At 45.5% G+C, this 24,170-nt stretch overlaps 1 protein-coding gene across 1 annotated transcript; it reads right to left on the bottom strand.

The window, feature by feature from the left end:
* Nucleotides 1-539: 539 nt before the first annotated feature.
* LOC142055787 (D-beta-hydroxybutyrate dehydrogenase, mitochondrial-like) lies at nt 540-22,126 on the bottom strand. The gene is made up of 4 exons (XM_075089871.1): nt 21,778-22,126; nt 13,689-13,841; nt 10,763-10,893; nt 540-1,538 (listed from the first exon to the last, which is right to left on the bottom strand). Exons 1-4 carry the CDS (start codon nt 22,112-22,114, stop codon nt 1,191-1,193), a joined length of 969 nt encoding a protein of 322 aa, XP_074945972.1. The 5' UTR covers nt 22,115-22,126; the 3' UTR covers nt 540-1,190.
* Between the last annotated feature and the right edge of the window lie 2,044 nt (nt 22,127-24,170).

The following is a 24,170-nucleotide window of genomic DNA, read 5'->3' as shown; positions in this document are numbered from 1 at the left end:
AATCAAATACATTAGGAAAGACTACCCAGGTATAGGATGCAATTTCTTGATCAGACCAAAAAGTTAACTAGGTCAACTTACAGCAGTCTTCGGTTTGATATGGGAGGTCTGGCACCTCCTGGGGGAGACCAACGCTCCATGCTGCTGCCCTGTATCTACTGGTGTCAGCACAGTTGACCCCAGCTATTCTGAGATCTTCTGGTTCCAGAGTCCTTGGATTTTGTGCAATGCCACAACCAAGCCAAATTGCAAACTGTGTATGTGTAAACTGGCAATCTCTTCCACAACAGTTAGTAGGAGACTGCTAATGAAGCCACTGTGCTCAGTTACTCTCATAGATACATGTTACTAAAGCTTTCCTGTTCATGTTAATAGATATTTTTTTAATCAGACATTATTCCCTATAATAGTAGCAAAACCAGAGCTCCAGGCTGAATATATCCTTTCTAAGCTACAGGTTGCTCCTGCATACTGGTAGCTGTCGCCCTGGTGTTTAGCTCTCTGCACCTTAGGTTAACACATTGATTAATCCAGACATTAGATAAAAGATGGAGTTTATTTAGGATTGAATATTCATTTGTAAATGGAATATGCTACTTATATTCCAAAGTCCATGATATATGGGCTTTGTACAGAGTTATCCCGAACACCTTACATCTCTATTATTCGACACTTCCTAACTTTCTACAGCCACTTAACTAAAGTATTTCAAGGTCTATTGCTCATTCCTAGCTTTTCCATTAACCTCTTCCCATCACCCCTAATAAATTAGTATTTGGGTTCCTACAGATAAGGTATTTTCACCTCTGCTGTCATGATTTCAGGTGTGCAGTTGCCCTGTAGGATATGCTCCCCTTTGTCTCGACCATGACTGTTACACAGTAACCTGGTATTGCATTAGAAAAAGCTGCATTAAATTTTCTAGGCAATACCTAAAGCAGCATAAGTGGCCAGTTTTTTTTTCCACATGGGAGAAATAAAGTTACATTGACAAATATATAAATTATACGTGGGGTCCTGTATGTTTTTCCCTACGAATAAGTGACAGTTCTGACTAGGGAGATCTTCCAAAGTTTGTATCAGATAGTTGATGCTATTCTACTGATTTCTGGGGGCAATAGATTCAGCCCTGGCTTTCGCATTTTTTAAAAAAGTGCCCCGCCTGAGACACTGAATATTACCAACATAGGCTATGCAAGTTTTACTTTACTCATAGCGTAAGACAAAACACAATCCATTACAACAGTCGGGAATAAAGCACACACAAACACCAGTGCTTTTTCCTTCAGCTTTGCTACCATGTAACGCGCCTTGGGTGCAGGAGATGTTAAAGCATCTACCATAGCATCTATGACTTCATTGCAGTTAGCGCTTCCTTCGCTGAGTATGCTGTTGAAAAAGTTTGCGCGTTCTTGAACATACTCCTTATTGTAAGCTGCTTTTTCCTCTTCACTGAGTTCATTCCAAATCTCTTCGGCACTGATTGGTGGCTGAATTTTTGTAGAGCGTGCATAATTTCCTGGCTGAATAATGCAGACCTAAAAGCAAGATGTAAAACTTATCAAGATGCAATCAGTCATTCTGAATTCAATTAAATACTATCGTCAGTAAAACAGATCAAAAGCTTTCTGCAGACAGGCTTATTCCAGAAAATGCTGCTTTGTTGAAATTTTGACCTTGAAAACTTGACTGAAATAAAATATATTCCTGTTAAACACTTAAGATTGCAGAGGTGCTTTATTCTGACTTCCTCATTTTGCTCTGATGTTAATGTTCTTGTTTTGATTACTCAGCATACCTTCACAGAATGCAACAGTGCATCTTTGATTTTTATAGAGTGCTTAATGGTATAAATGTTTTGACAATACTGAGACAAAGCATTTCAGTATGAATTTGATGTCTACAAAGTGGAATACTTTGGATTTTTCACTCAGTGGTGAATCTTGCAAGGAATGGGGTTTTTTGCCCCAATTTGGGACAAAAGGAGATATCAAAGAAAATTAGAAGCTCTTGGGGAAAGAAGTGCTATTTTCCCCAAGCAGATATAATTAAAAGGAAAACAGGCCTTGTCAGCCAAGTACAGAGGGGTAAAGGTCCTGGTCTAGCTCTCACTGAAGTCATTAGCAAATATCCGTGGATTTCTGTGCATGTAGGTTTAAATTGAAAGCAAAGAAATCCTTTGCTGTTCTGCCTGTTTTCTTTGCACATGTTGTTGTTGCTCAAACTTCTGAGAGTTCTGCATACTCACAGTATGCATGCTTTTCCTCAGTTAGCAGTGGGCTTGTTCAAACTATTTGTAGATATGCAATATATAAACTCCATGGTGTTTAACTGACTGGATTTCTAAAGACAACAACACAGGGCGAGGAAAAACTGCACTGAGCTATGTAGGAGACTTGGGGATCTGACAAGCATTCTCTGGAAAGTCTGTAGTAATATAAAACCTTAATGGCTCCAATCTGCCACCCAGCCCATGTACCAGAGGCTACTACCTGTGTGTCAGTACCACCTCATGCCTGCCTCTCAGCCTGCATGGCAGCCAGCACGCTGCATACCAGAGTGGTTGAGGAGCTATATGCAGAGAGCAGGAGGGGATGCAGGTAAGCTCCAGCAGAGAGCATGTGTAGCAGGGGCATCTTATGCTGCCTCAGGTAGGTTTGTCACAGCGCATCTTTTGGAGCCCTCCCTTTGGGTGCTATGTTCAAAAGCATTTAATATTAGCCAAACCAATGCCAATAGTAAACTTCCCACGTTTGTTTTAAGCAACGGAGGCTTGAAAACTTCATGTTTTGGAGCTTTTTGGAGTTGGCTAGGAGAAAAGGAGAGATGATGCTTTTTTTCCCTTCCTTGATTTTCTGCAGCCTCCTTTCCAATAAAAGACACTTTGTTTCCTTCTGGCAGCCAGCTTGCCTGGCCAGAGTTCAGTGGGACAGAGCCATAGCTCCATCTGTTCCTTGCCACCTCTGGGTGACTTTCTCCTGAAAGGACAAAGGGAATGACAAGGCAGGGGAGGGGAGCACAGGGAAGAGAGACCATGTATTCTGCAGGCTCTCTGCACAGTAGGTTCCAAGACAAATGCTAGCCAGTGTCTTGCATACAGTGAGAAACAGAAAAATAACTCTCATAGTCTGGAAATGTTTGTCAGCCTGACTCGCTGTATTGTGTGTTGGGCTATTCCAGGGCTGGGGTAGCAGTAAAAATCCCCAAACGACCAGAGTAGCTAACCTGTTAAACTAAGCTCTTCCATGCATTTGAGATTGTGCTCAGCTAATCTGTTCAAATCCTCATCACGCTGTGTGGTATTAAGATGTGTAAAATCACTTGCATTTTATAGCATTTTGTACTTATCCAAGAGGGATACTTAATAGACTCATAACTGTAATTTCTTCTAACGCAAAGCTTAGGAACAGTGCTGTAAATATGTATACGTAAAGAGTACGCCAATGTAAATCCTCTAGGGAAGACTTTTTAGCATTTGAGAAGAGTGTTTCAGCAGTGGAGTGACTCCAAGGACAAAGCCTAGTGAAGCTACTTATTGATCTAAGCTTCAGGCTTGACTATCAGTGTTGCTTAGACAGGGCACTAAGAGCATGCTTAGAGCCTCTTAGGTTAAGAGAATAAAAACATAATTACTCTGCACAATACTGCCTCTTGCAGCATAACTGTTCCCACAAAAAGGAAGGAGCTTTTAAGCACTGATGCTGTGAGAGAAAAGAGAGAGAAAGAATCCCTCTGGTAGGTGACAAGCCTTCCTTTTTGCTGCACATTGCTCCCACCCAGGCTCTTTGTTCCAGCAATCACCCCAGAGAAAGTTTCGATTACCTGGTACTGTTACATGTTCCTCATGGAGCACATCACTGCTCAGGCAGGCCTGACTTGGAAAGTTTCTCCAGTGCAGAGGATGTGGAGAACAGGTGGAAGTTACAGTGTTGGCACAAAGAGGAGGAGCACTACCCCAGCTTCCTAGAACTGCAAACATCACCCAGATCTGCTGTTCCCAGTGATTTCCAGCTCACTGATTAGCCCCACAGAAACCACCCCTTTCCAAGGGGAAGCTGCACCCAGGGATTCAGCTCTGATTTCTCTCTCTCTCATTTGGATGCATGGATCTTGCTTTGCACAAGATTAGATATTATTTTGCGTAGGCTTGTTCTTGTTCCCTTGCCAAAATTTCTAACCTCACACCATTGTCTGGTATTCTTTGTATAAGCCGCTTCTTTCCCCACAAAATGATGGCTGAGAAGGGGTTAATTCTCCTCACTGTGGGGGTCAGCTACCTTTCCAGCTTCCCGTGCTCTGCCGCGTGGCGGGGGGGGGGGGGGGGGCTGGGAGGGGCAGGGCCATGGTGGGGATGGCTGACCCCGACTGGCCAATGCCAGGTTCATTCCATACCATGTGACACCATGACCAGTATATTGAGGGGGGGCAGTGGCAGCGCGGAGGCGTCGGGTCGGCGGGCGGCGAGCGGCTGCGGCGCGTGCGGTTTGTTCGGCGGTTCGTTCCCCCTCTCCCCTCCCTTCCCCCCTCCCCGGGGCTTTGCGCCTCTCGTTGTTCTCCTTTACATTGCATTTCTACTGTTGTTTCTTTTAATTTTAATTATTAAACTGTTCTTATCCCAACCCACGAGCGTTACCCTTCTGATTCTCTCCCCCATCTACCGGTGGGGGAGTGAGCGAGCGACTGTGTGGGGCTGAGCTGCCGCTAAACCACAGCAGTCATTTTGGCGCCCAACGTGGGGCTCAAGGGTTGGAGATAACAACAGCTGCTGGTCACAGCACCATGTTGTCCTTTTTGCAGTTGGTGTTAAAAATCGGTGTTGGTTAGTTGAGTCTGCTGTGTTCTGCTGTGATTAGTAATGTTTTGCCTACAAGATTTGTTATACAAACACTCGTTTTCAGCTTTATCTGGTATTTGGGGTTTTTGCTGAAACCGTTACTGTACTTCGGACACCACCTTGTTGAGGCAATTAGCAATTATACCTCCTCCTCTGAGAGGTTTTATATGGAGGAAATACAGAATAGTACCTTTGCAACTTTGTTCTATGATGTCTGTGCCTTTGTTACAACAACGATTTTGTATCTTGAACATCCTTGGGTGGTTAAGGTGCACTTATTGTTAGTTTTTGGGCATGTTGTTTTGGTTTTGACTAAGCAACTTAAGAATATCACCCAGAAATCTGCCCCGAGGCTTGATAGTTACGAGTGGCAGGGCATGTGGGATAGCATGGGCAAATACCTAGGGCAGTGGGCACCCCCAGTGTTTTGGAGTTTCACCCCCGAACAAGTGCAGAATCCTAAAAAACTAGTAGAATATTTGGAGAAAGTATGTTGTTACGCTGGGAACTCCAGAGAGACACAGATAACTGCAACATGCTGGGGTCTGGCCCATGCATACTGAGCCCTGCTCAACAGTATTCAGTGCCCCCAGGGGGAAGAGAATGTCTCTGGATTGAAATGCAAAGTGACTGGCACTGTAGACAATCCAGCCCTGACAACAGGCACTGCAGCCACTCAAACCCCCACAACAAGTACCGGAGCTAGCTCAGAAGATAAACCCGTACCAGTATCAGTTGCCCCCATACACAAGACGAAATATTGGAAGCGGACATCAACTCGTTTAGAACGGGATGATGAAGAACCAGGGCCATCGCGGGAAGAGGAGGGAGAAGTAATAAATGAAATAGAGACCACCCGATCCCTGTCCTTAAGCGAGTTGCGAGATATGTGAAAAGATGATAGCCGTCGTTCAGGTGAGCACATTGTCACCTGGCTGCTCCGATGCTGGGATAATGGGGCCAGTAGCCTGGAACTAGAGGGAAAAGAAGCCAAACAATTGGGATCCCTTTCTGGGGAAGGGGGCGTTGACAAAGCAATTGGAAAAAAACCACAAGCCCTCAGCCTCTGGAGGCGACTCCTGTCTGGAGTGAAGGAAAGGTATCCCTTTAAAGAAGATGTTACATATCGCCCAGGAAAATGGACAACTATGGAGAAAGGCATCCAGTATCTAAGGGAATTAGCTGTGTTTGAGGTGATTTATGGTGACCTGGACGATCAACGGTCATCCAAAGATCCAGATGAAGCCGAGTGCACACGACCCATGTGGCGGAAGTTTGTACGGAGCGCACCATCTTCGCATGCAAACTCATTGGCAGTGATGTCCTGGAAAGATGACGAGACACCAACGGTGGCAGAGGTGATAGATAGACTCCGGGATTATGACACAAATATCTCTTCCTCGCTTGTCTCTGCTGTGGAGAAACTATCCCAAGAGGTCCAGCAACTCAAAGAAGATCTGTCCTACTCCCCACCTCGACAGAGCAGTGTCTCAGCTGTTAGGAATAAGCGTCCTTTGGCTCAAAGAAGGGGATACACACCACGGGCCACCCTATGGTTCTACCTGCGTGACCACGGAGAGGACATGATGAGGTGGGATGGCAAGCCTACTTCGACCCTACAGGCACGAGTACATGAACTGCAAGGAAGAACAGTCACTCAGGGAGGCTCTTCCAGGAAAGCTGCTGCTCCAGTCTCCAGCGAGCAAGTCCCCAGACAGAGGAGTAGAAGCGCAGATTTTATTTCTAAGTGTAATAGAGGGACTCCTGATTCACATTTACAGGAAGTGAGTTGTGACTGCCATGATCAGGACTAGAGGGGCCCTGCCTCTAGCCGGGTAGGGGAAAGGGATAACCGGGCTTACTGGACTGTGTGGATCCGATGGCCTGGCACGTCCGACCCACAGGAGTATAAAGCTTTAGTGGATACCGGCGCACAGTGCACCTTAATGCCATCAAACTATATAGGGGCAGAACCCATCAGCATTGCTGGAGTGACAGGGGGATCCCAAGAGCTAACTGTATTGGAGGCCGAAGTGAGCCTAACTGGCAATGAGTGGCAGAAGCACCCCATTGTGACTGGCCCAGAGGCTCCGTGCATCCTTGGCATAGACTACCTCAGGAGAGGGTATTTCAAGGACCCAAAAGGTTACAAGTGGGCTTTTGGTGTAGCTGCCTTGGAGACGGAGGAAACTGAACAGCTGTCTACCTTGCCCGGTCTCTCAAAGGACCCTTCTGTGGTGGGGTTGCTGAAGGTCAAAGAACAACAGGTGCCAGTCGCCACCACAACAGTGCACCGGCGGCAATATCGCACCAACAGAGACTCTCTGATCCCCATCCATAAACTCATTCACCAACTGAGGAGCCAAGGAGTCATCAGTAAGACCCACTCACCCTTTAACAGTCCCATATGGCCAGTCCGGAAGTCTAATGGAGAGTGGAGACTAACAGTAGACTATCGTGGCCTGAATGAAGTCACTCCACCGTTGAGTGCTGCCGTGCCAGACATGCTAGAACTTCAATACGAACTGGAGTCAAAGGCGGCCAAGTGGTATGCCACAATTGATATTGCTAATGCATTCTTCTCAATCCCTCTGGCAGCAGAGTGCAGGCCACAGTTTGCTTTCACATGGAGGGGCGTCCAGTACACCTGGAATCGACTGCCCCAGGGGTGGAAACACAGTCCTACCATTTGCCATGGACTGATTCAGACTGTACTGGAACAGGGAGAAGCTCCAGAACACCTTCAATACATTGATGACATCATTGTGTGGGGCAACACAGCGGAAGAAGTTTTTGAGAAAGGAGAGAAAATAGTCCAAATCCTTCTGAAAGCTGGTTTTGCCGTAAAACAAAGTAAGGTGAAGGGACCTGCACGAGAAATCCAGTTCTTAGGAATCAAATGGCAAGATGGTCGTCGTCAGATTCCAATGGATGTGATCAACAAAATAGCAGCCATGCCTCCACCAACTAGCAAAAAGGAAACACAAGCTTTCTTGGGCGTTGTGGGTTTTTGGAGAATGCATATTCCAAATTACAGTCTGATTGTGAGCCCTCTCTGTCAAGTGACCCGGCAAAAGAATGATTTCAAATGGGGCCCTGAGCAACGACAAGCCTTTGAACAGATTAAACAAGAAATAGTCCATGCAGTAGCTCTTGGGCCAGTCCGGGCAGGACAAGATGTAAAAAATGTGCTTTACACTGCAGCCGGGGAGAATGGCCCTACCTGGAGCCTCTGGCAGAAAGCACATGGGGAGACCCGGGGTCGACCCCTGGGGTTTTGGAGTCAGGGATACAGAGGGTCCGAAGCCCGCTATACTCCAACTGAAAAAGAGATATTGGCAGCATATGAAGGGGTTCGAGCTGCTTCAGAAGTGGTTGGTACTGAAGCACAGTTGCTCCTGGCACCCTGACTGCCAGTGCTGGGCTGGATGTTCAAAGGAAACATCCCCTCTACACACCATGCAACTGATGCTACGTGGAGTAAATGGTTGCACTGATCACCCAGCGGGCTCGAGTAGGAAACCCCAGTCGCCCAGGAATCTTGGAAGTGATTATGGACTGGCCAGAAGGCAAAGATTTTGGATTATCACCAGAGGAGGAGGTGACACGTGCTGAAGAAGCCCCACTGTATAACAAACTGCCAGAAGATGAGAAGCAATATGCCCTGTTCACTGATGGGTCCTGTCGCCTTGTGGGAAAGCACCGGAGATGGAAGGCTGCTGTATGGAGTCCTACACGACAAGTAGCAGAAACTGCTGAAGGAGAAGGTGAATCGAGCCAGTTTGCAGAGGTAAAGGCCATCCAGCTGGCCTTAGACATCGCTGAACGGGAAAAGTGGCCAGTGCTCTATCTCTATACTGACTCCTGGATGGTGGCAAATGCCCTGTGGGGCTGGCTGCAGCAATGGAAGCAAAGCAACTGGCAGCGCAGAGGCAAACCCATCTGGGCTGCCACATTGTGGCAAGATATTGCTGCCTGGGTAGAGAAACTGGTTGTAAAGGTACGGCATGTGGATGCTCACGTCCCCAAGAGTCGGGCCACTGAAGAACATCGAAACAACCAGCAGGTAGACCAGGCTGCCAAGATTGAAGTGGCTGAGGTGGATCTGGACTGGCAGCATAAGGGTGAACTATTTCTAGCTCGGTGGGCCCATGACACCTCAGGCCATCAAGGGAGAGATGCAACATACAGGTGGGCTCGTGATCGAGGGGTGGACTTGACCATGGATATTATTGCACAGGTTATCCACGAATGTGACACATGCACTGCAATCAAGCAAGCGAAGCGGGTAAAGCCTCTGTGGTATGGGGGACGATGGCTGAAATATAAATATGGGGAGGCCTGGCAAATTGACTATATCACACTCCCACAGACCCGCCAAGGCAAGCGCCATGTGCTTACAATGGTAGAAACAACGACTGGCTGGCTGGAAACGTATCCTGTCCCCCACGCCACTGCCCGGAACACTATCCTGGGTCTTGAGAAACAAGTCCTGTGGCGACATGGCACCCCAGAGAGAACTGAGTCAGACAACGGGACTCATTTCCGAAATAGCCTCATAGACGCCTGGGCCAAAGAGCACGGCATTGACTGGGTGTATCACATCCCCTATCACGCACCAGCCTCTGGGAAAACTGAACGGTACAATGGACTGTTAAAAACTACACTGAGAGCAATGGGGGGTGGAACAGTCAAGCACTGGGATACACATTTAGCAAAAGCCACGTGGTTAGTCAACACGAGGGGATCTGCCAACCGAGCTGGCCCTGCCCAGTCAGAAATCCTACATACTGTGGAAGGGGATAGAGTCCCTGTAGTGCACACAAAAAGTATGCTGGGCAAAACAGTCTGGGTTCTTCCTGCCTCCGGCAAAGGCAAACCCATTCGTGGGATTGCTTTTGCTCGAGGACCTGGGTGCACTTGGTGGGTGATGCGGGAGGATGGAGAAATCCGATGTGTGCCTCAAGGGGATTTGATTTTGGGTGAAAACAGTCAATGAACTGAATGGCACAATGTGAACTGCTATATAATACTGCGTGTCACCTCTGTGTTGCATCAATGATATCAGAGTACGAGCCTCCCAACCCATGGAAGATCAACTATGGAAAAAGCCGTGCAGCAGTGACGGAACGATGGCTGACTCGGCATGCAGCAACCCACCGCCACACATCATCTCTCCCACCCGGAAAGACTGATACAACAGATGGAGCCCAGAGTCATGGACTGGGTGAACTCAATGGACATTTTAATGGACATTTTACAGGGAAGGTCCATGAACTAAGGGAATGATGTCTGTGTAGTATGTTAAAGGATGGGAAGGGGAGGGGTGGTGGTTGGTACGGTTGCATTGCATCATATGGGACCTGGGTATGGTGTAAATGGTATGGAATAAGGGGTGGAGAATGTGCTGGTTTTGGCTGAGAAGGGGTTAATTCTCCTCACTGTGGGGGTCAGCTACCTTTCCAGCTTCCCGCGCTCTGCCGCGTGGCGGGGGGGGCTGGGAGGGGCAGGGCCATGGTGGGGACGGCTGACCCCGACTGGCCAATGCCAGGTTCATTCCATACCATGTGACACCATGACCAATATATTGAGGCGGGGCAGTGGCAGCGCGGAGGCGTCGGGTTGGCGGGCGGCGAGCGGCTGCGGCGCGTGCGGTTTGTTTCGGCGGTTCGTTCCCCCTCTCCCCTCCCTTCCCCCCTCCCCCGGGGCTTTGCGCCTCTCGTTGTTCTCCTTTACATTGCATTTCTACTGTTGTTTCTTTTAATTTTAATTATTAAACTGTTCTTATCCCAACCCACGAGCATTACCCTTCTGATTCTCTCCCCCATCTACCGGTGGGGGAGTGAGTGAGGGACTGTGTGGGGCTGAGCTGCCGCTAAACCACAACACAGGGAGTTTCACACAACAGTTACTTGTTACACCACTTACCTGGACACCGAACTTCTTCATTTCCAGTCTCAGAGCATCACAGAATTTTTCAATAGCTGCTTTGGTCATAGAATAAATACCATTTCCCAGAGTAAAATAGGCAGTAATGCTGGACATGAAAACAATACGTCCTGGAAAGAAAATAGTGCAAATAACATAACTTCAGTCTCAGTCTTTAACATAGAATTGATTTATTTGTGCCTTCTGAGCTGCTAATAAGGCAGTATTTGGCATGATGCTGTTTTACTACATAGTATGCCAAAGCCGGGCTGTGCAAGTGCGGAGTCCCAGCATAGAAGTGCACTCAGCTCTGTTAAGCAGAGAACTTCACAGAAAAACCTTTCTTCCATCTAGTGACAGATTCTGGACTAGACAAAGCGTAACAGATTCCCAACGTGCTGCTTATTCCTTCTGAGTCCAAGACAGGATGAAAGAGATGGAACAAAGCAGTTCCCTAAAAACTTTAGACTGAAAAATAGTAATGAAAGACCATACTAGTGATAGGAGGAGGACTGCAGAGGAGAGGAGTAGATGATTTTCTCTGCAGGGTATATATGACTACTAATACCATTTTTTTAAGTGCTAATGATGCCTCTGCACTGAAACCTGGCTTACAACTGTGCATAAAAAGTCAAAATCAGACTGTACAGTGATAAGCTTTGCCAGAGAAAGGTGACTTGACAAAATGTCTGCAGCCTTACACTGCCTTGCTGTGATTGCCCTGATCTGTGCTGCTTTTTCCCCCTTTATAACTCTTGCTGAATTCAGGCATGCGTTAAATAGCAGAGGTTTCTGATTTGAGGCACTGGGCAGTTGTTTACTTGTTAACTTCTATCATATAGGCATACCAGAGTAAGAACATGTCAATGTGGGTATAGAAATACCAGAGGTGTGAGAGAAGATGGCCTTGTTGCTAACAATACGGAGAACGTAGTTGTGCTCCTGTTGCTGCCACAGATGCAGACAATGTCTGGGCTCTGGATCTGACCAAATGGTATAGGCTTGTGGGATATTAAAAGGTTATCATGGGAATGCAGTGAAATCTGATATTTTGAATCAGGTTCCATGCCTTCCTACACAGTGTCTGGAATAAATCTTATATACAATAATGGGAGAACAACTACCAGCTTGCTAATCAAGATGCTATATCAGCTGGCCTGGCCATCTGGAAAAGTTATGGGGGAATGTTGCTCCTCTCAGAGTAGGATGTTTAATTCTAGGCTGGAAGGCAATGCCGCCCTTTACAAGTACTAATAATCTTAATATTAAAAATCCTAGTTTCTCTTGGAACCGGTGCTCATCCTAAAATGGCAGTAAGCCCCTTCCTTCAGAAAACAGCTATGGGGTAAGCGACAGTAGGATGACTTCTGCCTCCTTTATCCAGTAGCTAACTGATTTGGAGCAAACACCCAGGATGTGGGGCATGTCACTTAACTTCCCTCTTTGCCTAAAGTAATTGAAAACCAGCTTTCCCAGGAGAATGCTCTAACATCCGTAATTCCAGCTTTTTATTTGGAGAGGCCACTTGCTGCCCCCAAAAACATGAGCTTTAGCTGTCCTGGCTGTTCCCACAAGGATGGAGATTGGAAACCTAGGATTCTTCCTAGAAGTGCCCTGGCCTCCTCTCCTACATAGATGGGATTTGAAAATGGAGCGCAGGCAAGTCAGCATTGACAGCCAGGAGCAAGATGCAGAGTGCCCTTTTGAGATATGTGCAGCCATCCAGACACAAATCTTCTAAAAGTTTAAGCATGTGCTTAATACCATACACACAATTAGTCCCTTTCACTTCAAAGTAACCCTTTGCAATTCAGAGAGTCAGACAAATGCCTCTGGTGGATCAGCATTGAAGAGTTTAAGCAGAGAGTAGGACATGACAGAAAAAAACCGATGCCTCCCCATGTAATGGCCACATAACATATTCATTGTTTCTCACTGAGTACATTCAATAGAACATTCTTTTACAAAATCACATCTGACTTCCAGTATTTAAAAGTTTCTTTCTTCTTGCTTCAAAATACCATCAAACGAAGGCAGCCAAGCAGAAAGAGACAGAGCAGCCAAAAAGGGGATGCTTTTATCTTACCAAAATTTTGTCTAACAGTGACATCTGGGGCTTCCAGATGAAACCTAACCCTTACTGTGCTTGATGCTGTATACACACAGAACAAATCCTCACCTTAAAGAGCTTACAGCTTAAAACAGACAAGCTAAGCAAAAGAGGGAGAAAGGAAAAGGGTATCTTTGTTTCCCAAATATATATGGGGAAAGGTTGGGAACAAACTGCAAAGCAAATAAGACATGCTGCAATGCTGCAGAGGGCTATTTGAACCACTTCTTCTCAGAAGAAAGGATAAAGCCCACACATATGGATGTCTGTGCAAATACATTTATCCCATTCGATACCCAGGCATCTCTGTACAGCACTGTTTCACATACTTGAAGTTTCCTGCCCAAGGTCATAGAGAGAATCTTGCTAGGCTTGGAATTGGAAGCTGGATATCTCTAGTTCATCTCTGTATGATCACCCTTCCTCTCGCAATTGCCAAACAGTAAAACAGTAAAGCCTAAGTTAAGCAGGAGTTTATTGGATTTTCTGATTGTCAGTGCTTACAAAGTCTTGTCTGGGCTTAATGATCTACTGTAAGCATTTATTTATCTCTTTTTTCTGAGTCAAAACCAGATAATTCATTATTTGTAAATACTTTTGTCTATGTATTGTAAAGACAGAACCTTTAAGGCTATTTTTTCCCCTTATGACTTTACCCTCTTTTCAGGATCAAGTTGCTCTTTCAGGCCACACAGGAGGAGGCTGTCATTTCAGTTCAATGAAAGACAATTAAGGCTTCTTTTATAGATGCTACGTTGCCCTGATTATAGTAAGCTAATTATTCTACCACTCTAAATAACAGTGGATTAGCATTACCCTTGTATTTCCTTAGAAGGGGAAGAAATGCCAGAGTTGTCCTGATGCTCCCAAGGAGATTAACATCTGCAAATTTTTCATATTTCTCCATAGACAGCCACCCTGTCTCGCCAAATGTTGATATTCCTGCATTGTTGACAAGCCCCCAGAAACCTATGGAAGAGAAATGTCTCAACAAGCATTTTTCACGGCAAAACAACTACCATTAGGTGACAAAACACTAGTGATTTGGACCCTTGGAAACAACTTCTTAGTTGTCTTATCTGCACTTATAAGTGCAGGCATGTTTTGTTTAATGAAGGAATGTAATTGTGGCCATTACCTGGACTATATAAGTCTCAGTGCTATTTAATAATCACTCACTTTATAGTTGTCTTATTTATGAATACCATGATCTAGGAGACTACATCTTACTGCCAGTGTGGTGTACCACGATATTTTAATTACTGTCATCCCACTATGTGCTATGAGCAGCTTTGTGAAAATTATATTAAGCAATCTAAAGGCTAAGGGGTAGTATTTTCAAAGTGCCTGACTAATTTAGGAGCCTAAGTCTTGGCTCCTTTTCCAGGATTTAGTCTTCAATTCCTTCTGAAATCAGCCAGAATCACATACATGGGCGCAGCATCGGGTAAGGTCAATGGTTAACACTATTTTCTTTTTATTCCCCATATAACAATGGGTTTTCGTGCTAAGGAGCCCAGCCCCCTGAAACACAGTAAGATTCCAGTCTTTACAAGTGGAAATTTATAGGCACCAAAGCTCCTTCTGACACAACTTTTTGTTGCCAAAAAGTGAAAGCCCTTCAGCCCAAAGCCACAGAATGCTTTGTGTGAGCACTGTGTGGTGCTAATAACCTCGACAGCTGGAAGTGCTTTTTCATTGAAGTGTAGAGTGCTCACAGTTTGGAGCTGATGTGCTGAGTAAATGCTGATTAAGCCAGGCTGACTTGTTCTTGCCTACATATATCTGTACATGTATCTGTAGATGTATGGGAAAGCAGAGAGTGACATGACACAATGCTTTTGAAGACATTCCTGTTTCTGTCCTCAAATCCTGACTGAGGGTATTTCTAGGGTGACCAGTACATAGGGTAGCCTGACTAGCACTGAAATAGCAAAGTTTGCAGCCTGTCTCCACCAGGCCTTGACAATTTTGCTTATGCATTTTTTTTTAAAGATTTCTTGTGCACATCTGAAGCAAATGATTGTTTTGTCCTGCCTTCTACAGGACGTCTAAGCCTCGGTTTGTGATGAGGCAGGGTGGGTAACAGTGCCTTTCTTCCATCCTCTGGATACAGGGTTTGTGCATGGGTGTGATGCCAGCCCTGTTGTAGCCTCCTGTACCCGTGGTGGCAAAGATGTTCTCAGGGGGACCTTTGGTCTCCCTGGTAAAGTCCTGCAGAAACCCTTGCGCTGAACTCTTTTTCCTTCTGATCTTCTCTGACAAAGCTACTGCAATGATTTCTTGGTATCTTGGTCCTTCCAGAGGCCTGCCAAGGACTGCTAATAGAGGATTTCATTCACAACGCAATAGTTAAAGCTGAAACAGACTTTTTTTTTTTAATTAGTTTGTAAAGCAGACTTCTGTAAGCTTTCCTAACATATATGTATTACATAATGAAATTGGTGTTTAAACAAATTTCTTTCAGTGAATGTCTCATTTGCAGAGCGAAACACGCAAATTCAGATGTTTACCACACAGAACGTAGATAACTGTCCTCCAAAGAGAATAAATCATTATTCAGCAGTCAGTCACACAGCAATCCTTGACAGTGGTCCTCTCTTATAACTTTAGATGCAGACTGACTGCTGTCCTAGTAACGCAGCAGTTTCCTGTGTACTCACTTTTTTTCTACTGCCCCAAATGTTAGTGGACTGAGGAGAGGAAATGGACCAAAAAATTGGCCACTGGAATTGGGCACTCTCGACTTCCTTCTTCCTCCTGCCATTGCCCTGTTGTTCCAAGCCTTTCCATCATTTTGTGGCTTTCTTTCTCCTCCTTAAAATAGAACTAGCTCCATGGCACTGACCTCCTTGTAAAATGCTTCAAGATCAATGGATTAGAGAGACCTCTGTAAAAGCTAATTGTCAATATTTCTGTACTTGCACAGGATCTGATCTGGAGATGGACTGAGTAGCTGCACACTCCATCTGTTTCTACTTAAGGCTGGAGGTCTCTGTACTCGGGTTTATTTTTACATAACCTAACTCTAACACAAGGCAAACTAAAGCCTGGCATCACTGTAAAAGCTGTTCTCTGTTCTTCTCAGCTTCACCTTTTCTAATTAAAAAAAAAAAAGTAATTTTGCTTCTGCCACTGCATCCTGCACAGCACAGCAAGAACACTTGCTCCACATATCACTGAATTCATGAGGTCTTCAGAAACACAGCCAATAAACTTCAGACAATTGATTTTCTTCCTCTTTCTCTAAACAGTGAAACACAGAATTCAGCTTGCAAGGCTTAAGTTTTCTCTCCAGCCATTTGCCTCATGCACTTCAAAGATTCCCAGTGGTTAGTGGTGAGGCCGGCCTGTGTAAACAGGCAGAGTTCACAGAATAAGGCTCCTTCTTTCTGTGCAGTGGCGAAATCAAAAGTCAAGAGGAGAAAAACTGGCTTGAGTTAAAGTGAAATAGATTTTTCTGAAGAGAAGATTAAGTAAAACATAAAAAGAAATTTTGGTCAGGGCAAGCTCAAAACATTTTATTTGCCCTCAAGAGAAACATATTGTCTCTTAGAATATTTTGGCATTCCCAAATGGGAAATGTTCTTATATTTTCCACAAATTTTCCTGCCACTTTATTCAGTTGAATCAATGCACAAAATTCTACTCAAATAATGAACAGTTCATTATCCCCTTCTGCCACTTTTTCAGAAAATTTCCTGTCTTCTGAGAAACAGCTATGTACTCAGGGTACTTGAATCTGCTTTGGTCTTCCTTTCCTGAAATGATTGTGGTAAAAATGAATGCTATAAACGTGCATACAAAATACATTATATATTTCTTTAGACAAAGGCAGGTCATGTAACCTGAGAAATATAGTCCTTAGATGGTAATCTAGAAGGACAAGGCACAAGTGAGAATTGAAAAGCAAAAGGAAAAAGATAATGCGTTTCCTCAGCATGTCCATGCACAGACACATTAGGAAAAAGCAGCTGATGTTTGATCTGGAAGGAAAAAATCACTCAGACTGTCAAAACAGAATGCAATCCAAGCCCAGCTTAGGAAAAGGGGTGTTAGGCTATGCTACAGCAGGCGGGGAATAAATAAACTGGAAAGCAGAACTGGATGTCAAAGAGATTTTCACTGATCTCTGTATTGGGAAAATGGATCCTGAGGACAAAGATTAAGAGATATAGCAGGGGATATAAAGAATCACTTTTGGAAACCTAACTTAAGATTAGTGAGGCTTTCAGGAGAAGAACACTAGCTCTCACATAACCTCCCAGATAATTGCTACTTCAAGACATGTTGACCAAAACGCATATGTTTTCCCAAAAACTCCTAAAAGTACTCTTCCTATTCAAGCCAATCAAGCTGTGTGCTTGCAAAGCCTTTTGAAAATCAGGCAATTTCTATGTAGGTGCCTGCACACAGATAATATCTGAATTCGGTCAAATTTTCAAAACTCAAACGTGTTCTTGGTATCACTGATCTTTGGAGTTTCTTGCCTAAACCTCAGACCATGCAAAAATGACAGGCTCTTTCCTGAAAGATCCCAACTGAATACTAAAGGAAACCAGCCAGAGGAAGGGGAGTGTGATTTGTCACATTCCTGTTGAGAAAAATGAAGAGGGAACAAACCAGTCTGTGTGTGGCAATGCAGGGTGTTCATAGTAATGCATCAGCCGAGACTGCTGACTTTCAGATACGTACCATCCTTGCTTGGAGTATTATGCTGTGGTTGTCTTCACTGCGAGGATGAGTCTATTTGAACAGGAAGTCTGAGCTAAAATATGGTACCATGGGCCTACTGGGTGGATTCTGTGAATAGGAAATTTTAATTAAGTGGAGAAGAGTATTCAATAACTTTGGAGTAGGAGGTAGGACTAAAACTAATATCCATCCCTTCCAGCTAGATACATGTAACCCACTTGCAAAAGTCAAGGAGAGGAAGAGACATTCCTGTTTTAAACAGAAGCAGCAAATCAGGAAAAAATAAGTTTTGCTGTAGAGCTTGAGAGAGTTGCAAATCAACATGCTCCAAAGTCCCAGTCTACTTCATGTTGGTTTTAACATGCAAGTGCAAGAAGTTCTTTTTAAGCAAGAAAGGACTCTAAATATTTTAGAAAGTCATCTTAATAGGCTTGGAAGCCATAAAAACAAATAACGAAAAAGAAAAGCATCAGAGCCAGCAGATTTTTGTGGAGGGACAGTTAGTTAGCTCTAGAGAATGAGCTACATACCATGGAAACTGATGTGCCACCCTTTTCAGACTGACATAATTTCACAGTCTAGAATAGAACAAATATTTACAAGGAAACAAACTGTGAAGCGGCAGAACATCCAGCTAGGTGTTACCTGTAGTTTGGATTTCTACTCTTGCATAACAGAGAAAGAGAAGACAAGGTGGAGCTTCAGTTAATTATCTCATGGTTATGGCGTAACTAGAAGGTGTAGGGATTACTGTGCTTCATTCCTGAGATTTAGTTGTACATTTTATACTGAATAGTCTACTGAAAGCAGAAATTATCCTGGGCACAGGAAAATACCAGAGCACAGTATTCCTCCATCCTGGTTGACTTCCCTTGCCACCAGCAATTGCTGAGTGAGGCTTCTTAGATTCATTCTCCCCAGACCCAGGAATTTCTTATTCCTTTCCATGCAGTGAACTGAGTCAGTGGGACAGCACGAGACTCATCCACTGCAGTCCACAATTAGGTGGTCAGGTTTTTCATTGGGACTCTAGGCAAAAAATACAGGCTTTACAGTGTAGACCTGCAGCCTGATCAACTTGGGTCTAGGTTTGAAGCAACTAAAATCTGCTGAAGAACAAGATTCGGGAGGGACTTGAGCTCTCTGCGCCCCTGTTCGTTGCCAGCTTCTTGTCTAGAGAGCCCTCCATTGCAGATTGCACACTCTTCAGGACAGAGGATCTCTTATTTTGTCCATATATTGTGTCTAGAGCAAAAGAGTATGTGATGCTGACCGGGCTCAACAGGCTTTATGGAAGTGCAAGCAGAAACAAGTGCATTCAGCCAGTTTGAAAGGAGGAAAATCGTGTATAGAGATGTAATAAATGCAAGAAAATGTGTATTTTCATCAACTACAGGAAAAGATTTAAGATAAAGGACAAAGTTTTGGCTTATCAGTCAGATTAAGATGACTTGGAAGACAGCGTATCTGCCAATGTCTGACATTCAAAGAAGTCATACTTGTCTGAGATGCAGAATCCATGGAAAGGATGACACTGTAATCATAAAGAATAAATATTTAATCTTTACCAGGATTTACTCTGAGCTATTTAAACACAGCATGCAAAAAGGGATCATTGTTTAACTGCTTCTTCATTGTTTTGGTACATCTTCTGGAGTTTTAGTTTGGAATGCCTTTGCATACTTACCATTCAACCCAGAGGTTGCTGCAGTGGTTTCTTTCTGACATTTTTTGAATGATATGGGAGTAGTTTAGTGATCTGAATTTATAAGTCCACCATGTTGGTGTGACGTATGTAAAATCTTTGGTACCTGAGTGAAACTGGTTATAGTAAAAATGGCATAAAGTGCAGAGAAGGAACAATCCCTAAGCAAACACCTAGTGATTCCCAGAGATAGATACCTCTTCTCAGTTTTTACAGGGACTTGCTGATATAATTATCCTGTTCTGAGGGAGGGAGAGACAGAACTGTCCAATGGTACTTAAGGACATCCAGAACACTGCCAGTAAGTATTTTAAAGGTACATGTTTTCACAGCTTTTTATGTAAGATAACCTATGATCTACTATAACCTTTCAGCACAACCCTGGATTCCTACATCAGTTTGAAATGTCTGTGCAAAAACCAAATGCAGATTTTCTATCTGTCCAATGCTTATTTAAAAGAGTCTACTGGCCTCACCGCCTGCTCTTTGTTCTCCTTATTACAAGTGTCTGACTGCACTTGATTTGCAGGCTGGTCAGTCTCCTGGTGCAGGCTGTGGATGCTGCTGTCTGTGATCCGCTAGAGAGAAGGTCCTAAGGTTTCACAACAGGGAATTCCTGAACTGGTGGGACGTGGAGGCGCATGCTCCACTTACAACCCTTTGGGAACCTTTGGGTAGCAGATAAAATGGTCTCTGCAGTCGCACACTTTTCTCATCTTCTAGCTACTTTCAGAACATAAACACAATTACAGAAGGTTCAGAATTCTTTCCTAATGAAAAAGAATTTCATTTTAAAAAATCTTTGACCCAAATGTAAAAAAAAAAATTACAATTCCCATCTTTAACAAATAAATTGGTTAATATGAGAGCTGAATCGTAAATTGATATTGTTCTTATAAAGTTAAAATACCAAAGTAAACAACACGTATTTTCAGAGGTGCCAAGAAGGAACACTCCTACTGCTTTTGCTTAAAGTCTTTTGCTTAAAGATTCTACATAAGTAGAGTATCCTCATGGATTCATTACATTTGAGATAAAAATATTTATGCCCCTATATTTTATAAATTCTGAAGACAACCTGTGGCATTCACTCCATTAGTATCAGACATTAAAATAAGTCTTTTTCTCCTTTTTATTTAGTAAACTTAGGAGGAAGATTATTTGATAATTGGGAGTTTTCCTAAATGGCGTATGTGCTATCTGGATCTATAAAATTACGTTTTCTTTTCTGCCTCTGCAGCATACCCTCAAAATGCTGCAGCAGAAGAGCTGACCGACAATGGAAAAAGGTTTCAGAAAATGTGTGCTCTGTGTGTGTGCCCAGCCCTGTGTTACAGGTGTAAGGGCCTGACTGAGACCCAGGAAAACCACTGTCTGTGCGCACGCTGTGTGCACGCTGCATTCCCACACCAGCTGTGCTGAAGTGTCGTTCCCAGCCCCTCCAGCAAGCCCTCATGTCTCTAGCGTGATTTGCCTTGATCCAAAGGCATGTCCACACACCTACAGGGAGCAAGGATGACCAGCAAGTTAGTGCTAACTGTGGACTCAAGAGTCTACATGACAGTGTGAACACAGCCATTGCATAAGCTGCCAGAATTATGGGATAAATTACCTGTAACCCAGAGTTTCAGGTGACCCCATCCCCACTGAGCCTGTAAGGGCTTTTGCGAGTCATTTGTGTTGTCTCTGCAGCTTGAGAAAGAGCCTGAGAGGGGAAGGCTCTGCCTTTTGTTCAGATAAGGTCAAGATCAACCATAAATACACGTACTTAATGAGCAGTGTCTATGCTTTTCCTTACTTCACTTCTCATTTCATCCCCTTCCCAATGTGCTAATGAACGAGGCAGGCAGAGGCCTTGCATTTCATTATCGTTCTGTGTGCTTTATTCTCTCCACTTATTCTCTCTGTGTGAGCAGGAAGCGTTTGTAATTCTGAGGGAATCTTACTTTTGAGGCTGAGTAAGCCTGCTCTGCGCCACGTGCATCCCCCATCATTGTACTGGGTAATACTTGCCCTGCAGCCTAACCAGGAAAGGAGGTAACGGTGCTCTGACAACCCGTGCCCTGCCACGTCTTCTGAGGGGACAGCCCAGAATTTAGGTTGCCTGCAACTATTCTGCAAGCTGAAGTCTACCTGTTCTCCCGGCTGTACGCTCCCTGTAGGGTGTATAATAGACAGGCTTCCTTTTAAGTAACCCACCCACGGACTAGCTCGACAAACCTCAAGTTGCACCAAGAAGCAGCCAGTTCTGTACGGCAAGGCAGCGGCCCTCTCCGCATTTCCATTCTTTATTCCCCCTTTCACAAGTCATGCCTAGGAATACCTCGCCTTCCCACCACCTCCTGTGCGCGCCCACACTTGCTGTTCTCCGCTTTCCCCGCCGTTTCCTCCTGTCGGATACCTGCGGAGGGGTCTCGGGGACCCTCGCTCTCGGGGATTTCCTCTCGGGCTAGAAAGGGGACGCTAGAATGGACCGGCCGAGCGCGGGGTTGGGGCTCACCTCACCTCGCTCGGGCAAGTGGCTGAGGATCAGCTCCTTGGCAGCCAGCACGTCGCGGGCGCGGGTGACATCGAGTCGCAGGACGCGGAGGCGGCCGGCGCCGACCCCGACCTCCCGCTGCAGCCGCCGCGCCCCCTCCCCGCCGGGGCAGAGGCACCCGGCGAAGACGGTGAAGCCGAGGCGGTGGAGGCGGAGCGCCAGCAGGTGCCCGAAGCCGCTATCGCAGCCGGTGATGAGCACGGCCCGGCCGGCCGCCTCCAGCGGCGTCGCCCTGCGCCGCCAGAGCCGCAGCACCAGGAGGAGGAGGAGGAGGAGGAGGAGGAGAGGGGCTGCTGCCCACATGCTGCCCGCCCCGCCACCGCCGCCGGAGGTATGGGCAGGAGGGAGGCTGCCGGCAGAGCACTGCCCGCCCTCCCCCCCCCTCCCCTCCCCTCCCTCCCCCCCCCTCCCCTCCCCTCCCTCCCCCTCCCCTCCCCTCCCTTCCCTTCCCCTCCCTTCCCTTCCCTTCCCTTCCCCTCCCTTCCCTTCCCTTCCCTTCCCTTCCCTTCCCTTCCCTTCCCTTCCCCCCGCGGGCAGCGGCAGCCCGCAGGGACCGCCCTCGCCCCGCGGCCTCCGAGGGCCTGCCCTAGTGGAGTCCCAGGCTTGGCGGGGGCTCTCTCCCCACCGGGGAGGGGGGACCTCTTCCCCCCCCATACTTCTCGTGGCTCGTTTGGAAAAAAACAGCGCAGGGATGGCCTGTCAGGCTGGATCTGTGCCGTCAAAAGGGAGCTGGGTTGTACTGAAATCCAGTGCTGAAGTTACCGTGGAGAGTTCAAACCCTCCACTCACTGGAGTTCCACCCAAGCCTGTCACTACAGACTAGCCATAGGGTGTGCAATGAAAGCATTGTGAACATTTCTAGACCTGTGAAACGGGGATTTCTAATACAGCTGCATTATCATGTTATGGTTGTTGTGTGTTACGTTATAGCATTAAATTGATGTGGGTTCTTTATAGCCCAGATATGTGTCTGCCATGTTCCTCAGTGGAGGAAAACGCCTCTTTCTTGTAGGCTAAAGTGAGTTTTACATTGCTGAAGAAAGATCCCTGAGAAGATTACAGGAGAAATTTGATTAGGCACTGTTTTCTCTGCCCTTTCTTTCATCTAAGAAGCTCTCCAAACAGCTATTGGAAGGGATAGCATGTCATATCTGCCTTCCCTGAGTAAAATGAAATGGTTGAAAGAACCAGATGCCTTTATTAATTGCAATTTAAAGTTGGCTTATGAAAAATACAGTGGGGCCAGAGTCATTCATTGACATACACACAGCGGCAGAGGAAGCAGCTGGACTTAGCATGCACAGGGACGGTCCTAATTATTTGCCTCATCTGCATCACTGTAGCTCCATGGTCAGCCTTGTTCACTTTAGTAGTTTGTCTTAAACACATCCTGTACCTGGTTGTGGCAGAGGGGTTTCAGAACTGGTGGCGCCCTGCGGCCCATGAATCTCCAGAAACAGCACTAGTTCCTGCAATCAGCTGTGTTTCATGTTTGCGTGGGGATCCCTTTGCACTGATGTAGAGTGCTTTAAATGACATTCTAAGTAGAAAGGGAATAATTATTATTTAAATCTCTTTTCCATGGGCTGAGGCATTCACGTGTCTTTACTCTTGTTGGCCGCCCATCTGTCTAGATTTACTTTAGCCTTAGATTGGTCAGTGCTCTCGCTTCTGCACTGCTCAGGTCTCCCATAGGCATTGCATAATAGGACTTAAAGCCTGAAGTGGCTCAGAAGGAGAGGTTATGCTTTGCTGCTGGGAGAGAAAGTAGGAAGTGGAATGGTTAAACCCAGAAGAAGATATCCAGATACCTGTCCTCAGTAGGATTTATTTAATCATGCTCCATCACACTGGGAGAGGTTGCCCTTTTTTAGCCTTGAAAATATCACTCAGTCTTCTGCAACTACATGAGTCACAAAGCTTTGTCTTTGCATTTAAAAAATATTATGCAACCCTCAAAATCTTGAGAGTTGATAATAGCCTGTCCTCTAGCCAGTTTCCCTGTCTGGTTCCCTCCAGCATAAGAAGATGGGGAGGGATTCCAGATGCACCACCTCCATGCTTCCTACCCACCTCTCCTCCGCGTCTGCCAGTCTCTACTCTCCCAGCTTTCGTGTCCCGTTAGTAACACAAAGATCACAGGCAGTGACAGAACCATTCTCCCAAAGAATAAAAGGTGACCCAACTACCCTCTTAATCTTATGCTGTCTCTATTCCAAATAAACTTCAAAAGATATTAAAAATGTGGCACACAAATGTGGCATGCTCCCATCTGAGAACAGGAGCGGTATGTGTCAGAGCAACAGAATAATTCAGGCTGAAAGTTATGGATTAGGACCGTATCCTTCACAGTTAGAAA

The sequence above is a fragment of the Phalacrocorax aristotelis genome, chromosome 3 (assembly GCF_949628215.1).
Source record: "Phalacrocorax aristotelis chromosome 3, bGulAri2.1, whole genome shotgun sequence".
NCBI lineage: Eukaryota > Metazoa > Chordata > Aves > Suliformes > Phalacrocoracidae > Phalacrocorax > Phalacrocorax aristotelis.
Note: the sequence above shows the minus strand (reverse complement) of the source record. Positions and strands in the feature narration are given on the sequence as shown.

Excerpts from the sequence above, each read along its gene's own strand:
- LOC142055787 (XM_075089871.1), bottom strand. The coding sequence starts at position 22,114 with ATGTGGGCAGCAGCCCCTCTCCTCCTCCTCCTCCTCCTCCTCCTCCTG. Across the intron at positions 13,842-21,777 it reads CAGCCACTTGCCCGAGCGAG|GTTTCTGGGGGCTTGTCAAC; the intron begins GTGAGGTGAGCC and ends TCTCTTCCATAG. Across the intron at positions 10,894-13,688 it reads CCTTCTAAGGAAATACAAGG|GACGTATTGTTTTCATGTCC; the intron begins GTAATGCTAATC and ends TTTTCTTTCCAG.